This window comes from Phocoena sinus, chromosome 19 (assembly GCF_008692025.1).
Source record: "Phocoena sinus isolate mPhoSin1 chromosome 19, mPhoSin1.pri, whole genome shotgun sequence".
Taxonomy (NCBI): domain Eukaryota; kingdom Metazoa; phylum Chordata; class Mammalia; order Artiodactyla; family Phocoenidae; genus Phocoena; species Phocoena sinus.
In genome coordinates, this window is record NC_045781.1 from 1,679,658 (window position 1) to 1,698,464 (window position 18,807).

Here is an 18,807-nt window from a genome sequence, read left to right on the forward strand (position 1 = left end):
TCGGGGAACTAAGATCCCGCATGCTGTGTGGTGCGACCAAAAATAAATAAATAAATAAAATAAAGATTCTACTCAATCACACACCAACTCATGCAACTATAAAGACCTGGTACAAAATGATTCAGCTTTTATTAATTAGCAAGATGCATCTTAAAAGAGAAGAAACAAAAGACAGAGTAGATACCAGAGCCAGGGGTGCTCCATGAGCAATCACAAAGGATTAGGCGTACACAGGGCTCAGGAAACCATTTGAGCAGATGGGGGCAGCACCCTCCGAGAGTGGGCCCGGACCCACGGGTGCTCCAAGATCTGGACCAAGGGCAACCGCTCCGAGGGCTGGTATCTGAGAAGCTTGGAGATCAAGTCCTGAGCCCCCAAAGGCATTGATGGGGGAAACCTTACATCTACCTGATGAGGCCACAGAAGAAAGGGAAATATGGTTAATTTCCTTCGTCCATTCAAGGCACTGTTCGGGATCTTAGCAGACAATCTTTGTGTGTGCCCTGGGCTACGCAGGCCCACCAGCCCCCACTGACTAGCTCCCACATGAATGCCCAGAGTGTGGCCTTCCCACCTGGAGGATGCGTCTGTAGGTCTCATTATGGGAGGGGCTCTCAAAGGGCGGATTTCCCACCAGCAGCTCATAGCAGAGCACCCCAATGCACCATAGATCCACCTTCTCATTGTATGTTCTCCCCTCAATCATTTCTGGGGGCAAGTAGTCCAGTGTCCCACACATTGTCCTTCTCCTAGAGGGCAGAGAAAGGAGCACTAAGCAGAGGATCAGTATAAGGGAAACTCCTTCCCCAGCTTTCAATGAGACAGGAGACCCTAGGAAATCCTGGCAGCCCTCTCCCAGGCACAGGAATTTGGAAACACCAAATTTCAATACAGATCAAGGTTTGAAGAAGGCAAGTACTGGGATCCACCAACTCCATATTTTAGAACTTTTTTTTTTTTTGGAGGTGCTGCACGTCATGAAGGATCTTAGTTCCCCAACCAGGGATCAAACCCGTGCCCCCCTGCAGTGGAAGCACAGAGTCTTAACCACTGGATCACCAGGGAAGTCCCTCCATATTTTAGAATTCTTCATACAATTATTTAGCTCACAATCCAGGATATTTTCACAAGGAAGATTTGGAACAAACTGATGGTACACCAAGAGGGACGAAGTAAATTAATTATGGTTTATTCATACAGTAAAATTTCTGGAATTATGGAGCAATGGTTCTTAATTTATTTACATGGAAAGTTATTGGTAAAGTTGTATGTTAACAGAGATTAATCTCTGTTAAATGGTTGAACCACATTCTTTCAGTCTACAAATACACATTAAATATAGGCATTTGAAAAAGGTAGTATTTAAATACAAACCTAGGCTTGTATCTGGATCTTACGTGTGAAATAAATCAAACTGGATCATTCTTAACTGGCACCCAGGGTGCCACCACCTGACCTACCTTAGAGAGGGGGTGTGCACAGACCAGCCAAAGTCTGCGATCTTCACCTCGCCCCTGAACCCCAGCAGCAGGTTCTCCGGCTTAATATCCCTATGAATCACCTTCTTTTCATGGCAGTAGGTCAGAGCATCTGCCAACTCCTCCATTACCTGTGTGAGCAAAGAAAAAGCAGTTTGGAAATGGAGCTGGCCATGGGATGATTATTGCTGTGATTTCCCATCTGGAGCCCCCAAAAATCTCTTGCTTCCTATTTCTAAGTCAGTTCCACTCATTTATTCAGTGAACTGCCGTAGAGCCTTTCATGTTTCTTTCCATAAGGTAGCACACTTAGATTCTGTTGCTTACAACCAAAGAATCCAAACTTACACACACAATTTATTAATATTCTGGGGGTAATTAGGGTATCCAAATGTGAAGTTGTAGGATATGAGTCATTATATAAAATTTATAGATTGAAATTCAGAAATAAAGAAAAAAGCAATCTGGATACTCATGACCGCCACAAGCAGTGACCCCCATCAGCCCATAGGAAACTCATGAACCCAAGCCCTCAGCCTCCCACCTCACCGTAGCTGTACGCTGTTCGTCTAATGTGTGGCTCTTTTGCAGCTCCTTGTAGAGCTCACCCCTTGGAGCATATTCTAGAATCAGGTACATCCGGCGTGCGTCATGGAAGTAGTTGTACAGGCGTAGGATATTGGGGTGTCTGTGCAACAGAAGGAGGAAGTGTCAAGACTCCTCCCTGAGGCCCAATTCATGATGCTATTACAAGTGACTGGTCACACAAGGGGCAAATTGTGCTGGGACCAGAATAGTAACAGCATGATCTGGAAGTTTGTGAGGGGAAAATGAAACAGGCATCAAGATTCTGATGTCTGACACAGGGAGCTTTACATGGTGTAACTGGAATGAACTGCAGAGAAAAAAAATCTTCGTAAAGCAATTATACTCCAATAAGGATGTTAAAAAAAAAAATCTTCAAGGTGAAAGCAAAGGGCCTATTTGGGGGTAGTATTGGGGGAAATGATGAGTTCAGATGTCGGAGATGGAAGAGGAAACAGGAACAAGTGAAAAAAAGAACCTGTAACAGGAATCTCATACAGAGACTGTCCTTACTGTAGATGTGCCTGGATTTCAATTTCTCTGCGCAGCTGGTGTTCCAGTCCTTCCTTCTCTATCTGGGACTTGAAGAGGACTTTCAGGGCCACAATGAAATGGCTTTCCTTGAGCCGAGCCAGGTACACATTCCCAAATTTTCCCTTGCCGAGAGGACGCCCGATTTCAAAATCATCAATTGTAAGGCGCCGCCTGATAGGAGAGAAGGAAAAGAGCCTCCGTTTCGGAGGTGGGTGGAGAGTCAGGGAAACTTCATGCTCGCCTTCCTCTTTCACTTTACCCTCCCTGGGCCCCTTTCCCTTCTCAAGGGCCCTGTCAGGGTGTTTGGTCAATAACTGTCAGTCCCATGAGGCAACCTTCACACGTGGAGCTTGCTCTTCATCCCTCGGTCCCACTCCCCTTCCTTTTTCAGATACAAAACAAAAGCGCTCACATGGTTGGGATGCTGGGCATCGTTTGACCTGCTACAGCTACGGAAAAAAGAAAAGAGACGTCAATACTTTCTTCTGTGCACACCCACCCCCAACAACTGACACCAGGCCTTTCTTCTAAACCCTCTTTCTCTGGTCCTGGTACTTATCCCTTTCACCTGCGGGCTGCGCACTGCCCGACTTCATCACAGTTTTCGAGAGGCTCACTAGACAAGATGGTGGTGAGGAGGACGCCTTCCTGAGCCCTGAGGAGCTGGGTGTCCAGGAAGGAGGTAACCCTCAGGCTGAGGCTCTTCCAGTCCCGACCTGCTCCCACGCAGCCTCGGGGCAGTCACTGGTCGGGCACCGCCTGCGGGCTCCCCTGAGGCTCACCTGCGAACAGACCCACTACTGAATTAGATAAGATCCTAGACAACGCGGGCCAGGCCCTTTATACTAAGTGCTCTGGCCCCATTGGCTGAGCGGATAGTTCCTGGTTGACTCCCACTGGTTGAAATGTCTGAGGCTTAGGCAGCGTGCCCAATAGAAGAGACAGGAATGAGAGCTCCCGCCCGTGGTTGGGGGGCGGGACTTAAGGCGCTGGGCCAATGAGAGGGCAGGGCGCGGAGACAGGAAAGCGGGAGCCAGGGCAGAAAGACACGAGAGGAGGGAGCGCCAGAAACCGGAAGGGGAGAGAGGGTGGGGGGGTGTGGAGAGTCTGTAATGCAAGAAGCCTGAATGAATGAGCAAACATATAAATCCGTGACTGAGTGATTGCTTTAACGAACTCAGTGACGTGACGCAGGTGTGACTGAATATAAACCAACCGTAGGAAGCTGCCGGGGTACGTTATGCAGTTGGCAAACTCCAGAACCACGTGCAGCCCAACTGGCCCCAGCTTGAAGGGCGTGTCCTATTCAGGCCGCTCCCCAGGGTCCTCCTCAGTCACTCGCTTATGTGAGGGTCACCACTGTGGAGCTCCCCGAAATTTGTGCCTCTGTCCCCCAGTATCCTGTGGCTTGTGTGCCCTCCCCCAATACACCTGCCTCCCCCAGCCCAGGACTGCCCGGGCCACTTGAAGTGGGGGCACGGACCACAGCTGCATTCAGCCCTCCTGTCTCATGTACTTACTACAGCACAGCTGATCCTTGAACAAGCGGGATGGGGCGGGGGTGGTATTTAAGGGTGCTGACCTTCAGCATATAACTTATGGTTGGCCCTCAGCGTTACCACCAGGGTTCTTGGACTCCCTAATCAATAGAAATTGATATGAGGCCTGAGGAGAAATTCAGGTAAGGCTTTATTGGGACTCCTGCAGCAGGAGGGAGAAAACAAGTAGCAGGTTCGCTGGCTCGCTCCCTGAAGCGGGGCAGGCTGGGCCCTTAAACGAGGTGAGCCCAGGGGTGGGGCTGGAGGGGTGGCTTAGGTAATCTGCCCACCTCCTTAGTGGTGCTGTGTGCAGGGGGCATGCACAGTACCGTTTTTGCTCCCAGTACCTTGTTTTTGCTCCTGGTACCCCTGCTTCTGTTCCCAGCTCCTTAGAAGTGACAGTTGGATTTTTGGTCTTTTTGTATCTTGTTGCTCATAATTTGCCCCAATTGCACATGCACGCAGTTATTTTTAGTCCCTTATAGTTTCTTTGTATTTTGTTGCTGGAGGAGATGTTTCTCCAGGTGCAAGCACTGCAGCAAATGGTCCCACGTTCCAGCTTGTCTTATCAGTATTTGAGATTCCTCCATATCTGCGGGTCTGCATCCAGGGAGGGGTTCAAACAACCCCAAGTGGTGCAGTGCTATAGCATTTACTATTGAAAAAAACCTGCCTTAAGTGGACCTAGGCAGTTCAACCCCTTTTGTTCAAGGGTCAAGTGTATTTGTTGGACCCAGTAATCAGTTTGCATTCTGGGTCTCAAATAGTAAAATCATCCCCCATATTTATTTGTTTGGCATACACAGAAATTTCAAAAACATTTGCAATTGAATTCTTTTAGACAGGTAATAGTGTGAATTGGTGGGGAAATTTAAAAAGGAAAAAATCTCCTCCAACTCAGAAAAACCTCTCCGAAAAGATAGTAGAGAAATAAAATAGTTTAATATTGTATAAGCATTAAACCAGAATGTGATGCACAGCACAGTTGCTAAGAGATTGCAAAGAATAAAACTCACCCTTTCATATAGCCAAACAGACACAACCCATTACATACATTTTCAAACAATAATTAGTTCTCAAGTATTGACAGCACCATTTGTTACACATAGTTCATCCTAAATTTACCTGGTAATTGGGGTGACTATCTGCTGTTACATTGGCTTTCTAGAAGGGAAAACTAACTTCTCAATTCCTTATGACAGAGGTAGTTTTGCTACTTGGAGCAAGGTGCCTGTCAAAGTTAGGCTCCTACCCTCCCACAGAAGCTGGGATGTAGGGATGCTATCTCCTTTGATGTCTTCATTTCAAAGAGATGGATTCCTAGGTCTTTGAGAAAGACATTCCTGGGTTCGGAGTGTATTGGGGTGTTTGCGAAAAGCAAGGCTAGTGTGGCTTAGAGCTGCATCTTCAGGGGTTAGAGTGGTATGAGGTAAGTTGGAGAGATAAAGGGAGGCAAATTGTGTAGAACTTTGTCAGCCATAGTAACGAGGTTCTAATATGCACCTGAACGTGTTCTAAAATGTACCTGTGGGGGACTTCCCTGGTGGTCCAGTGGTTAGGACTCTGCACTTTCATTGCTGAGGGCCTGGGTTCAATCCCTGGCTGGGGAAATAAGATCCCACAAGCCGTGCAGTGTGGCAAAAAGAAAGAAAAAAATAAGGACTTGCCCTTGACCAGCTCCAGGAAGACCACTTCTGAGTCCTTGGAATATCTTGACTAGTGAGAGCGATTTTTATGCTTACGCCTGTAGGCCCCACTGTATCATTATGACCAGATAATTTATGCTAACAATGTGACTCATGATGAAGGGTGGACTTTGTATTGCCTGAGGCAGCACTACATCTTTGCCTTCTGCGGATCCTGAGTATCCATGGTAGGTCACTTAGGTGCTGCGAGCCTCAGTAAAGGAATCTGTGGACTCTGAAGCTTGGGTGACCTTCCTTTGTTGGCGATAACTGAACATATTGTCACACATCTTTGCTGAAATTTGAGTTCCTGTGAACTGCACAGGGAGGGATCACCTGGAAGGGGTGCTTGGTTTCTCCCGGACTTCATTACACGTGCCTTCTCCCTTTGGTGATCTTGGTCTGTGTCTTTTTGTTGTAATAAACTGTCATCATGAGTATCACAGCTCTTCTGAGTCTAGTGAATCCTCCTAGCAAACCACCAAGCCTGAAGGTGGTCTTGGGCAGCAAAGAACCATGAAAGTTTCCCTGAAAAAGAAAAGTTATGACCTAGGTGGATATTCTGGTAAAGGCTTCCCTAGGGAAGTGTTATTTGAGGTGAGATGTGAAGGATAAGCACTCACTCACTAGCCAAAGTGGGTAAGGAAGAGCCCTACAGCAGGGGGGGAAATGAAAAGAAATGGAAACAGGAAGTGGAGAGAGAAGAGCAGTCAGACACATGCAAGAGAAAAGGCAGTAAATTAGGCACATCCCTTACCAGGTAAGACCCCATGGACGGGCTATGTTAAGGATTCGGTTTTTATCCCAAGAGTTAAGGGAAGTCATGAAACACTTTAACGGTGTGTGTGTTGGGCAGGTAGCAGGGAGTGAGATGCATCATCTGAGTTTCATCTCTGGTTACACTGTGGAGAATGGATTGAAGAGGAAACGGGTAAAACAAGACCTAATTACTAAACAGAATTAGAGGTGATAAATGATGGTATTATGGTCTAGGAAGGAAGTGGTGGATTACAGAGAAGAGGATAGACTTGAGAGGCATTAAAGAGGCAAAACTGGCAACTTTGCATGTGGGGGATGAGGAAACAGAGGTAACCAGGCTGAGTAAGGGATTTTTTTTTTTTTTTTTGTCTGTGCTGCGTGGCATGTGGAATCTTAGTTCCTCAACCAGGGATCAAACCTGTGCCCTCTGCAGTGGAAACCTGGAGTCTTAACTACTGGCCCGCCAGGGAAGTCCCCTGGGATTTCTATCCTTGGTAACCAAACAGTGCCATGTAGTGTAGAGGCAAGACTAAAAGTGGATCAGGGGCTTCCCTGGTGACGCAGTGGTTAAGAATCCGCTTGCCAATGCAGGGGACACGGGTTTGAGCCCTGGTCCGGGAAGATCCCACAGGCCACCAAGCAACTAAGCCCGTGTGCCACAACTACTGAGCCTGCGCTCTACAGTCCACGAGCCACAACTACTGAAGCCCGCATGCCTAGAGCCCATGCTCCACAGCAAGAGAAGCCACCGCAATGAGAAGCCCGTGCACTGCAATGAAGAGTAGCCCCCATTCACTGCAACTAGAGAAAGCCTACGCGCAGCAACAAAGACCCAACGCAGCCAAAAATAAATTTAAAAAAACTTAATATTTGATTTAAAAATAAAGACATGGCCTTATCTCATTCTTTAAAAAACATAAAAGTAGATCAGAATCAGGGAGAAGTGGAAGCCACTTTAGGAATCTTTAAAAAGTCAAGTGGAGAATGAGACATCTTTGAAACATCCAAGTGGGGACAGTAAGAAGAAAATCAGGGGTTCAGGTCTAGAGCTCCAATAAGTCAGGACTGGGAAAATAAATTTCAATTTGTTCAAAGTAAAGAAGATAACTGAAGCCAAGGGTGCAGATGAAGCCTTGGGAGAGACCACAGAGTGAGAAAAAGGCCTATGAAAAGTATTTAGAAATTTCAAAACTGAATGGGTGACTAGAATTGGATGTTAGCAAGTTAGAAAAAAAGAAAGAGGGAGAGAGAAACCCAGGAGAGTGATGTTACAGAACCAAAGAAAAAGAGTATTTCAAGAATGGAGTGGTCAACGGGGTCAAGTTCAGTCTCAAGAAAGACAAGGGCTTAAATTTTTTTTCTTTTTTTCGGTATGCGGGACTCACTGTTGTGGCCTCTCCTGTTGCGGAGCACAGGCTCCGGACGTGCAGGCTCCGCGGCATGTGGGATCTTCCCGGACCGGGGCACGAACCCGTGTCCCCTGCATGAGCAGGCGGACTGTCAACCATCGCGCCACCAGGGAAGCCCCAAGGGCTTAAATTTTACAAACATGGGAGTCACCACCAACCTTGCCCAGAGTGGTGTAGAGGGTGGGACTGTACCAAGGAGGTTCACAAGGTAGGGAGGCTTGGGAAGTGGAGAAAAATAGAAGAGGTAATGGTGAAGTGCAATCGCAAGGAAAGGAAAATAGGTCCAAGGGGACTCCTCAGTTAAAGGGAGAGGGAGGAATAAAGAAGTGAGATGTGGGATAGAGAGTGGTGCCTGACACTCAAGGCCATGTGTGAGGACAAACCAGAGAGTGAAGGACAAAAGAACATGCAGATGAGAAAGAGGCTTTAGGCAGCTGAGATCACAGGCACAGCAAACATTGGGCAGACTACGATGGGGAAAATGTTGACGATTGCTTAAGTGTGATTCCAGGTTTCAAGCAGAGAGAAAGTGAGGAGAGCACATCAAATGTGTATGAAGATTTATACCTAAAATCAAGAGCATGAAATGGAACTAGAATGAGCAATAATAAGCAGAAAGGTTGAAAGACCACGTGGCTACAGATGCCATAAGGGACAAGGGAGGAAAGTGATGAGGATGCCTGTTAACCAGGAGGTGAACAAGAAAACAAATGATGTAGCAGGACTCGGGAGACAGCACACAGAAAGGCGTTTCTTCCTTCACGTCTCAGAAAGTTGGAATCATACAAGGAGACTATCTGAAGTTGTCATTAATGAATTTGTGGCCCCCAGCTAGTCACACTTGGTCATTGTCTGAAGTGTGTGACTTTGAGAAGGAAATCTGGAACCATCTTTCTAAAAGACAAACACCTGGGGGTGGAGGTAAGTGGCATCTTACTAACACCTTGGCCTGTCAAATACTTGCTATTTGCTCACCTGGACAGCCTCTCCTTGGCATTGTTCTTTCCTCTGTCCATGACTCTCCACACCGTTCCAATTTAAAAATTGCATCTGGCTGGGTGCACTGACACCCTGGTTTCTGGAAATGCCTGATTTGCTCTGTTATATTCCTAGTATTTATCCTCTCATTAACGCTTTCAGGCAGTTTTAAAATGTAGAATTTAGTATCCTGATATGAGGCCAACAGATGATTGCCGTTGAAGAAATACAGTGCTGTAAGATGAGGTCACGCCATGCTCTACAGGGTCACATGGGGACGCACTAGTGTGGAGTCAGAGGCAAAAGGATGGAGGCGGAAGTGTAGGCAAAGACTGTGTTGTCATTTTCACTGGGAGCAGTGGGCCAGGGGAAGCAAGCAGGCTAAGTAGGTTTAGGGTTAGCTAGCTGGGATAATTTCAGCACAGTTCAGAGTGCAGGGGCTGTCCTTAGTTTCCTGGGATCTAGGGAAGGGTCTTGAAGCATGAGAACTTGATAAAGGCAGTAGTAGTGGGGTCTGGGCTCTGGAATGGCTGGCTTGCATTTAAAAGGCACACCCAGTGGGGAAAATTATCTGGAGGAATCAGCTAGCTCTAGGAGGAGCAGTCTCTACAGGATCAGCAAGGTCCCAAATGTTAGAACTTCAGAATAAAAGCACATATCCAAAACAAAGGGAAGGAGGCGTGGCCAGGAATTTTCTAAAAAGTCTTCCAGCAGGTAAGAACCAGGTCAGGACGTACCAACAGGAAGTCACACCACAGGGCCCATGGCACTGACACTGCTCTGAGGGAGGCAAAGTTGCCCATCTACCATTTAGACCTTTAACTGTGAGGTGTGTAACCTACCTGTGAACAGATTACAAATCTTTAACCCTCAACTCTCAAGGATGACATCATTGAGCATTCCAGAGCCGCACCACACCCCCATCCCACAACTGAGACAGGAAAGGTCATCTGCAGGCCAGAGTGTGAGTACAAAGGGGAGAGGCACATACTCCCAGAGACCAGATTCCTGTAGGGGTCCAGCACCATGTCTCCAGCAAGGGCCCTCCCCGCTGGAGCCACCGGCTCCCACTCTCTCCAAGGGAAACTCACACATAGATCATGAAGGCGACTAAGCCTGAAACGAAGTCTTTAATTAAATCTTGTCAGGTGCACTGAATGATGCACATATTCCTTATTTCTCTTTGTTGAAGACAGAGGCAAACAGCATCAACAGCAGGAACAAAGAGACAAGAAATTGTTGACTTGCGTGCTATAGGAACACACAGCACTGATGTGGCATTTACATCTTTATAGATAAGGGTAAGCAAGCAGTGGGTGTATTTGCAAGTCAGACCACTTGAAGCCATGTATCTGTATATATATACACACACAGAAATATATATTAGGTCTATACACATTTATATACATATATATGGCCTCAAGTGGTGTACATACATACACATACATATACATACATATATTAATATTGGGAAGAGATAAGGAACTTTGTCACCAGACTGCCTCTGTACTTTGTCATCACTAAACTAAATCCTGGCTAGCTTGTTAAGTTCTACTTTGGCTTACTGATTTTTTTTTTTTTACAACAATTTCACCTCAGAGTTATGATTCACTTTTTGTTGTAGGAAACTGTATTTGCTTAACGTTTGTTACAGAAGTCTGAATTATTCAGCATCTTAGTACCATTTAAGTCACTATGAAGACGTAACACAGCAGGCCTGAGACTGCTATTCTCTCGAGCTTGCAAGGTTCACCTTTGCAAGGGCTGGGGTTTGGGACCTTAGATTTTGGGAGATTTCCCATCATTCCCACAAACGACGAGTGGCTCAGTGTGCCCAGGTTTTTTGTTTAACTGTGTGGCTTAATGCCAAAGATCTATCTATCCTTCTAGAGGTCTAGAATTTGGTATGTGCTAGTGTGTCCCCAAGAAACCCTGGGCACTGGGTCTCTAATTAGCGTCCCCAGTAGACATTTCAATCTATTGCTGTTAACTCCTTGATGGAGCTTAAATTAGGCCCGTCCTGTGTGACTTCCCTGAGACAGGACCACTGCAGATTGTCCCTGGTTTCCTCTGGACTTCAGTCCTTGTGCCTTTTCCCTTGGCTGAGTTTGCTTTGCACCGTTTTGGTGTAATAAAGCACAGCTGTTGACTGTAAAAATACGCAGAGTACTGAGAATCAGCGAATTACTGCAACTGAGCGTGGTCTTTGATGACCCAAAACAATCATTCATTATGACTATGATCTGGCCATAAAAGCTTGTGTGGATTTTCTTCAAGGTCAACATATGTTCTATACGGTGCCAACTATATACACAGCTTTGTGTAAACACTGTGAGGGAGCCAAACATTATAATATAAATTCCCTGCTGCATGTAGCCATTCACTAGAACACACATATACTGAGTGTCTACTAGGAAAAAAAGAACAGAATGGGACAGTGGCTGGATGTGGGTGATGATGAAAAAATGGCTGCAAAGTGTGTCTGGCTTGGGCAACAAGGCAGAAGACAGTAGGATTCACGGAGAATCCAGGCACCTTAAACACAACTCTGAACAATCTACGGGTCTCAGTTGTAAGATCTGTTCTCAGAAATTCTTGTGGATACCAGGCTTTTCATTTCTCCAGTTAATCTAGGATTTCTATCCCAACATCAAGATAAACCACCAGAGAACCATGACCTTGGACTATACAGTTTTGCCTGCTTTCTCAGAGTCCTTCTTTGGCATTATAAGCTAGGCAAAAATACAGAAGAAGTATAAAAGAACCAAATGGAAATCAAACAACTGGAAAATTCAAAAACCAAAATGAAAACTCACTGGGTGAGCTCAATAGTAGATTATATATGAGACAGAAAGAAACCAGTAAGATCAATGAAAGTTAATCAATGTGCGGAACAGAGAAAAACAGACTGGTGGAAACAAAAAGATGGGAGCCTGAGGGTCCTATGGAACAAGAATGTGAGAATTATCATTCACGTTACTGGAGTCCCTGAGAGGAGAAAAAGCGTGGGGTTGAAAAAATATTTGAAAAAAAACTAAAAATCTCCCAAATTTGGCAAAGAGCATACACCACATGATTCAAAAAGCTGAGAAAACACCAAACAGGATAAACCCTAAAAATGCTATGCCAGGACACATCATAAACTGAATATTATAATAAAAAACACTTCGAAAGCACCTGACGGAAAGGATGCCTTTCAAATAGAGGAACAATGAGTTGAAAGGCAGGATTCTCATCTGAAACCATGCTGGACAAAAGGAGATGGACAGAAGAAAAAACAGACATGTTTTCTTTTGTCCTAAAAGAACTGTGGACCCCAAGTCTTATGTCGCACAAAAATATCCTTCAGGAATGAAGTGAACATAAAGACAGTTTTAGATGAAGAAAGAAAAAACATTTGTTAACAGCAGACATACCCTAGAAAAAAGGCCACAGGAAATTTGCCGAACAGAATGGAAATGTTAACAGAAGACTTGGGACTTCAAGAATGGAGAAACAACAATGGAATGGTAAAAGTAGAGGTAAACAGACTATGCTTCTCATGAATTTTGTGGGGGGGGGGGGGGAAACTTAGTTGAGGCAAAAATTACAATATCCAATATAGTTCTCAGTATACAACGAGAAAATACAACAATTATATTAAGAATAGGGAATGTAGGTGAACCTAATGGAATCAAGGTTTCTATACATCAAAGTGCTAAAATGCTGGTAACAGTCTGTGATAAGTTATGTATACATAATACAATACGTAAAGAAAATTAAGATATATACTCAAAAACATTACAGACGTATCAAATGGAATTCTAAAAAATATTAAATAACCACAGGAAATGGGGTGGGGGAACCCAAATAATAAAAACTGGAAAACAAGAGGAATAATACAAAGGGAACACACACAAAAAAAAGATTAATAAAATGCTACAGTTAAGCTCTAACATATAATTATTTTAAATTTAGATGATCTAAACCTACGAATTAAAAGTGGCATAATGGATTAAAAAAAAAAGTATGACCCCAACTACATGCTGTCACAAGAAACTTACTTCAAATATAATGATGTAAATGTTAAAAATAAAATTATGGAAAAATATAAACTACAAACATTAATAAAAAAATGCAGTAGTGGGCTTCCCTGGTGGCACAGTGGTTGAAAGTCCGCCTGCCGATGCAGGGGACACAGGTTCATGCCCTGGTCCGGGAAGATCCCACATGCCGCGGAGCGGCTGGGCCCGTGAGCCATGGCTGCTGAGCCTGCCCGTCCGGAGCCCGTGCTCTGCAACGGGAGAGGCCACAACAGTGAGAGGCTCGCGTACCACAAAAAAAAATAAATAAAAGGAAGAAATAAAAATGCAGTAGTGACTATACTAATATCAGATAAAGTATGCTTCAAAGGCAAGAAAATGAACCCTTTTATTATGATTAAAGGGTCAATACACCAAGATGACATAGCAATCCTGTATGTGTATGCACCAAACAACAGAACTTTGGAATACATGAAGCAGAAACTTACAGAACTTGTAAGGAATAGACAATTTCTCAATTATACTTCAGGACTTCATCATCCATCTCTCTGCAACGGACAGAAACACTACACAGAAAGTCAGCAAGGATGTAAACAATCTGAGCAATAACCCCAACCAAGAGGATTGTGCAGACATTTATAGAAACTTCACCCAGGAACAGCAGAATACACATTCGTTTCGAGAAGCCTTACAGAACAAGATATACCACACCCTGGGTCATAAAACAAACTTCAACAAATTTAAACAAACCAAACATGAAACAAGTAATAAATCAGTAACAAAAGATACCAGAAAATGCTCCAAACAGTAGGAAATGAAACAATATACTTCTGAATAATACATGGGTGTCAGAGGAAGTCTCTAAGGGAATCAAGGGATATTTAGAACTGAATAAATTGTAATGAAAACTTTTGGGATAAGGCTGGAACAGTGCTGAAGGAACTTTATAATACTTAATGATCCATTAGAAAAGAAAAAAAAAGTTTCAAATCAATAATCTTAGCATCCCTCAAAAAATAAAAAGAGCAAAATACAACCAAAGCAAAGTAGAAGATATGCTATCATAAAGATCTGAACAGAAATCAGTGAAATTAAGGACAGAAAGGTAAAGGGACTTCCCTGGCGGGCCAGTGGTTAAGACTCTGTGCTCTCAATGCAGGGGGCATAGGTTCGATCCCTGGTCGGGGAACTAAGATCCCACATGCTGCGTGGTGCGATAAAAAAAAATAAAATAAAACAAACAAAAAAAAACACCCAGAAAGGCAATAGAGAAAAATCAATAAAGTGCTGGTTCTTCAAAATGATCAGTAAAATTGGTAAATGTCTAAGACTGACAATGATTAAAAAGAGAGGTGACGTATTTCCAAAATCAGGAATAAAATGCGATATAAGTACGGACCCTGTTACCATTAAAAAGATAATAAGGGAATACTCCCAACAAGTCTCCAAATAAGAAAAGTTAGATGAAATGAAACATTTCCTTGAAGAGGACCAACTATCCAATTTATCCAATATGAAAACAGACACTCTGAATAGTTCCATACTTATCAAATAATATGTAACTAAAAAGTATCCAGAAAATCTCCAGGCTCAACTGGTTCACTGGAGGATATTATGAAACATTAAAACAACAATTAAAAACAATTACATAGTCTTCCTAAAAAACAGAACTTGGGAAGCCACTATCACCTTGACACCAAAACCAGACAATGACAGTAGTTAAAAACAAGCAAAGAATGACAACTACATATCATCAAACAAGAGATTATAGGAAAACCTGCTCAAAAAAATATAATCAAATGGAATGCTTTAATATATATTAAAAAATTTATACTCCACAACCAAGTGGGGTTTATTCCAAGGATGCAAGGCTGGTTTAGTATTCAAAACTCAATGTAATACACTATATCAATAGGCTAAAGAAGAAAAACCAGATGATCACATTAACTGATGGAGCTAAAGTATCTGACAAAATCCAACATTCATTCATGACAGCAAAAATCTCAGCAAATTAACAGAGGGAAACTTTCTAGACTTGACAGGAAAACTCTATGGAAAAAAAACCACCTTACAACTAACATTGTACTTGATGAAAAACTGACCATTTTCCCCCTAATATCAGAAACCAGTCAAGGATGTCCTCTCTTACTACTCTTACTCAACATCATACTGAGAGTCCTAGCTAAGTGCATAAGAAAAAGAAATCATACATATACAAATAGGAAGAAAGAAAACTATTTGCAGTTGACATTTCTATGCAGAAAATACCAAGGATTCTATCCAAAGAAATGGCTAGAAATAACTGAGTTCAGCCAAGGCTGCAAGATACTAAAATATCACCCCCCAGAACAATTATCTTTCTGTATACTACTAAAGATCATGTGGAAATGAAAGTTTAAAACAATGCCAATAGGGAATTCCCTGGCAGTCCAGTGGTTAGGACTCCTCGCTTTCACTGTAGGGGGCCTGGGTTTTATCCCTGGTGGGAGAACTAAGATCCCACAAGCCTCGAGGCAAAAAAAAAAAAAAAAAAAAAAAAAAAAAAAAAGCCATTTACAAATCACAAAAAAAAAAAAAACCCCAACAACCTAGACATAAACCCTAACAAGAATGTACAGAACCTGTATTGATCAATGTTATAAAATGGTAATGAAATATCAAGAATTACTTAGATACATGAAACACCATACTATGTACTGTGTTCATGGTGCTGCTTTTAAACAAACTGCTCTACAGGTTTAAATCAATTTCTATAAACACGTGAGCAAGGCTTTTTTGCATCCTAAGATTTATATGGCAAGTCCAAGGAACTAGAAAGCAGAGTTAATTTAAATAAAAAAGTATTCACTTTACCCAATAAAAAGATTTACCGTATAGTTACAGAAATTAAACAACAGGTTGAATCAATAAAAAGTCTGAATGTTTGGTGTTTAAAACCACCAAAAGAACCGTTTGTTTTTTAAAAAAACCAAAGCCTGAAACAGTCTTAACTGGTGCAATAAAACGTGCCCGTGTGTCATATGTGTATCTTTATCTACTTAAATACCTGGCTTCAAGTGTCTAACTCTCCCAATACTGGACAGCAACGAATGTATATATAAGACACATAAAGGGTCAAGGCCCTTTGCCTGTGAAATAACATTCCCCTCACCCCAAGTAAACTAAGGGATCCATGACAAAGTGCCATAACCTTGACAGAGAAGTCTCAAACTATGTTTGCATTTCATTTTTTCATCTAAGTTTCCACCTTCGTTTTATAAAAATTCCTGAGATAACACTACAGTGTAAACTAAGGGAAAAACGTAGCTAAAGTTTTCCTTAGTGCACAATAAACACTGGTCTCTCCCTCACAGATGAACTCTCAGATGTAGAGTAAGGCTCTAGGCTGGGTCAATTTCTACAATGCGTCTTTACACAACTACTGATGATCCGTGACAGGTTTTCTCACAGAGAAGATACTTGTGGGGTTTCTCTTTGGTATGTACGATCAGATGTTGGTAGGTGTTTTCTCCTGCAAAAGATTTTCCTCGGTGTTTACATTCAAAAATTCTTTCCCCAACAGGAGTTCTCGGAGGGTGACTGAGGTTTGCCCACTGGTGAAGGTTCTTCCTACATCTGTCACACTGACAGGGTTTCTCCCAGTATGAATCCTTTGATGCTGAGTGAGGGATGAGCTGCGACTGAAGGCCTTTCCACATTCACTGCACTTATAAGGCTTCTCTCCGGTGTGGATGATGGCATGTCGAATGAGGTTTGTGCTCCAGCAAAAGGACTTCCCACACTCCATGCATTCATAGGGCTTCTCTCCACTGTGAATCCGCTGGTGCCTGGTGAGGCCTGACCTGCGGTTGAAGGCCTTCCCACACTCCGTGCACTCAAAGGGCTTCTCCCCAGTGTGGATGCTGAAGTGCCGAATGAGGTCTTTCCTAGTGCTAAAGGCTTTCCCACATTCTTTGCACTCAAAAGGTTTCTCTCCAGTGTGGGCCCGTTTATGCAAGATAAAAGTGGAGCAGTGGGTGAAGGCCCTTCCACATTCAGTGCACACAAAAGGCTTCTCCCCAGTGTGAATCCGCTGGTGCCTCTTGAGGTATGATCTGTGGTTGAAGGCCTTCCCACACTCGAGGCATGCAAAGGGCTTCTCCCCAGTGTGGATGACATAGTGGTGAATGAGGGCTGCGCTCTCACAGAAGGCTTTACCGCATTCACTGCACTTGTAGGGCTTCTCCCCAGTGTGAGTCTGCTGGTGCCACACGAGGTATGACTTGTGTTTAAAAACCTTGCCACATTCAAAGCACTCATACGGATTCTCACCACTGTGGATGATGTGATGTCGAAGGAAACCTGGCCTATGTCGGAAGACTTGCCCACATTCTTTGCACACAAAGGGTTTTTCCCCGGTGTGTCTCCTCTTATGCAAGACAAAGTTGGAGCGGTGGGTGAAGGCCTTTCCACATTCATTGCACTTGTAAGGCTTCTCTCCAGTGTGAATCCGCTGGTGTTGTGTAAGGTAGGACCTGCGGTTGAAGGCCTTCCCACACTCTGTGCACTCATAGGGCCTCTCCCCGGTGTGGATCATGTGGTGCTGGAGGAGGTGTGTGCTCTTAATAAAGGTTTTCCCACACTCTGTGCATTCATAGGGCTTCACACCAGAGTGAATCTTTTCATGTCCAGCAAGAAGGTGTTTCTTGTTAAAAACTTTCCCACATTCGCTGCATTTAAAGATACTTTCCTCTTCCTGAATCATGTGATCATTACCAGATCCACATAAGTCATGGTCATGGACAGCACCTCCTGCAGGGACCAGCTCCTCTACAATCCTTGAACACACACCACCAGCTGTCCCTAAGCTGCCATGTTCAGGACTCATTTTCTCAGGAAGCTTCTCCCTCTGGGGGTCCATCCCTGGTCCCAAGTGTCCTTCCTGCATTTCCAACAGCCCATCCTGATCCTTGGCTTGTCCGAACTGGGAGTCCCCTGGGCCTCCTTGTATTAGTTCCTGGATAGAGGCTCCCTCAAATAGGGTTGGCTCACAAGTGGTAGGTTCTGTGGTCTTGGGTTTTCCTTTGTCAACTGAAAGAAACCCAATAAACAAGGCCCATTAGTAATACCAACAAGGAAGAAACAAAATCGGCATTTCAGTGAAAAAGATAAAGATGAAAACAGTGCCTCTGTGTCTGTTTTGCTACCTCTGAATCTCAACATTGTAACTTCTTTCTTTCTTGGTCATTAGACTGCTGACACCTTGAAAGCCAGACCCAGTAAGAGAGTCTGCAATGGACATAACGCCACAATTTCACAGGCTTGGCTGGACAGAGTAATAATGCCTCTGTGGGCTTTCAGTTTCCTTTAATCAAAGACATCCCATGTTGCTGTAAGAACACGAGGAAAAGGAAATTCCATAATGGTACAGTGGTTAGGACTCTGTGCTTTCACTGCCTGCCAGGCCCAGGTTCAATCCCAGGTGGGGGAACTACAATCCCGCAAGCCAAGTGGCACGGCTGAAAAAAAAAACACAAAAAAAAAACCCACTAGGAAAAGGCATCTAATGCAGCCCTGATAAAGGACAGAAAGTGTATAATGCCAATTCAACTATCTCCAAAGAGAAGTATGGTCCTTGCCCCAGCTCTAAGGAAGTAACCTGTAAACTGGGTATCTCCAGAGAGACAGGCATGTCTTTGTTGTTCATGGTGAGTCCCTAGGGATGTACATGATACTTTACGACAACAGATGACTCACTATGGGCCCCTAGATAGTTTATGCTAAAGAGATGACATTAGGTCTGGGTAAGGTCTGGGCACAGCAGAAAGACCAAACATGTA

General features: G+C 43.8%; 2 protein-coding genes across 3 annotated transcripts in view; both read right to left on the reverse strand.

Moving 5' to 3' along the window:
- Positions 1-105: 105 nt before the first annotated feature.
- Positions 106-3,963, reverse strand: AURKC (aurora kinase C). Its single transcript, XM_032613623.1, has 7 exons — positions 3,166-3,963; positions 3,010-3,046; positions 2,577-2,768; positions 2,028-2,166; positions 1,461-1,609; positions 575-749; positions 106-408 (listed from the first exon to the last, which is right to left on the reverse strand). Exons 1-7 carry the CDS (start codon positions 3,191-3,193, stop codon positions 238-240), a joined length of 891 nt encoding a protein of 296 aa, XP_032469514.1. The 5' UTR covers positions 3,194-3,963; the 3' UTR covers positions 106-237.
- A 1,092-nt stretch (positions 3,964-5,055) lies between these two features.
- LOC116744202 (zinc finger protein 264-like) overlaps positions 5,056-18,807 on the reverse strand; it is a 39,727-nt gene continuing 25,975 nt past the window's right edge. The window contains exons 5-6 of one of the 2 annotated variants that reach the window (XM_032613621.1): positions 16,527-18,058; positions 5,056-6,948 (exon numbers count right to left, since the gene is read on the reverse strand). In XM_032613621.1, coding sequence (XP_032469512.1) covers positions 6,859-6,948; positions 16,527-18,058 — 1,622 coding nt within the window. In that variant the 3' untranslated portion in view covers positions 5,056-6,858. Of the gene's footprint in view, positions 6,949-10,077; positions 18,059-18,807 lie in introns of those variants that run through there. The other variant, XM_032613622.1, reaches the window with a different exon arrangement.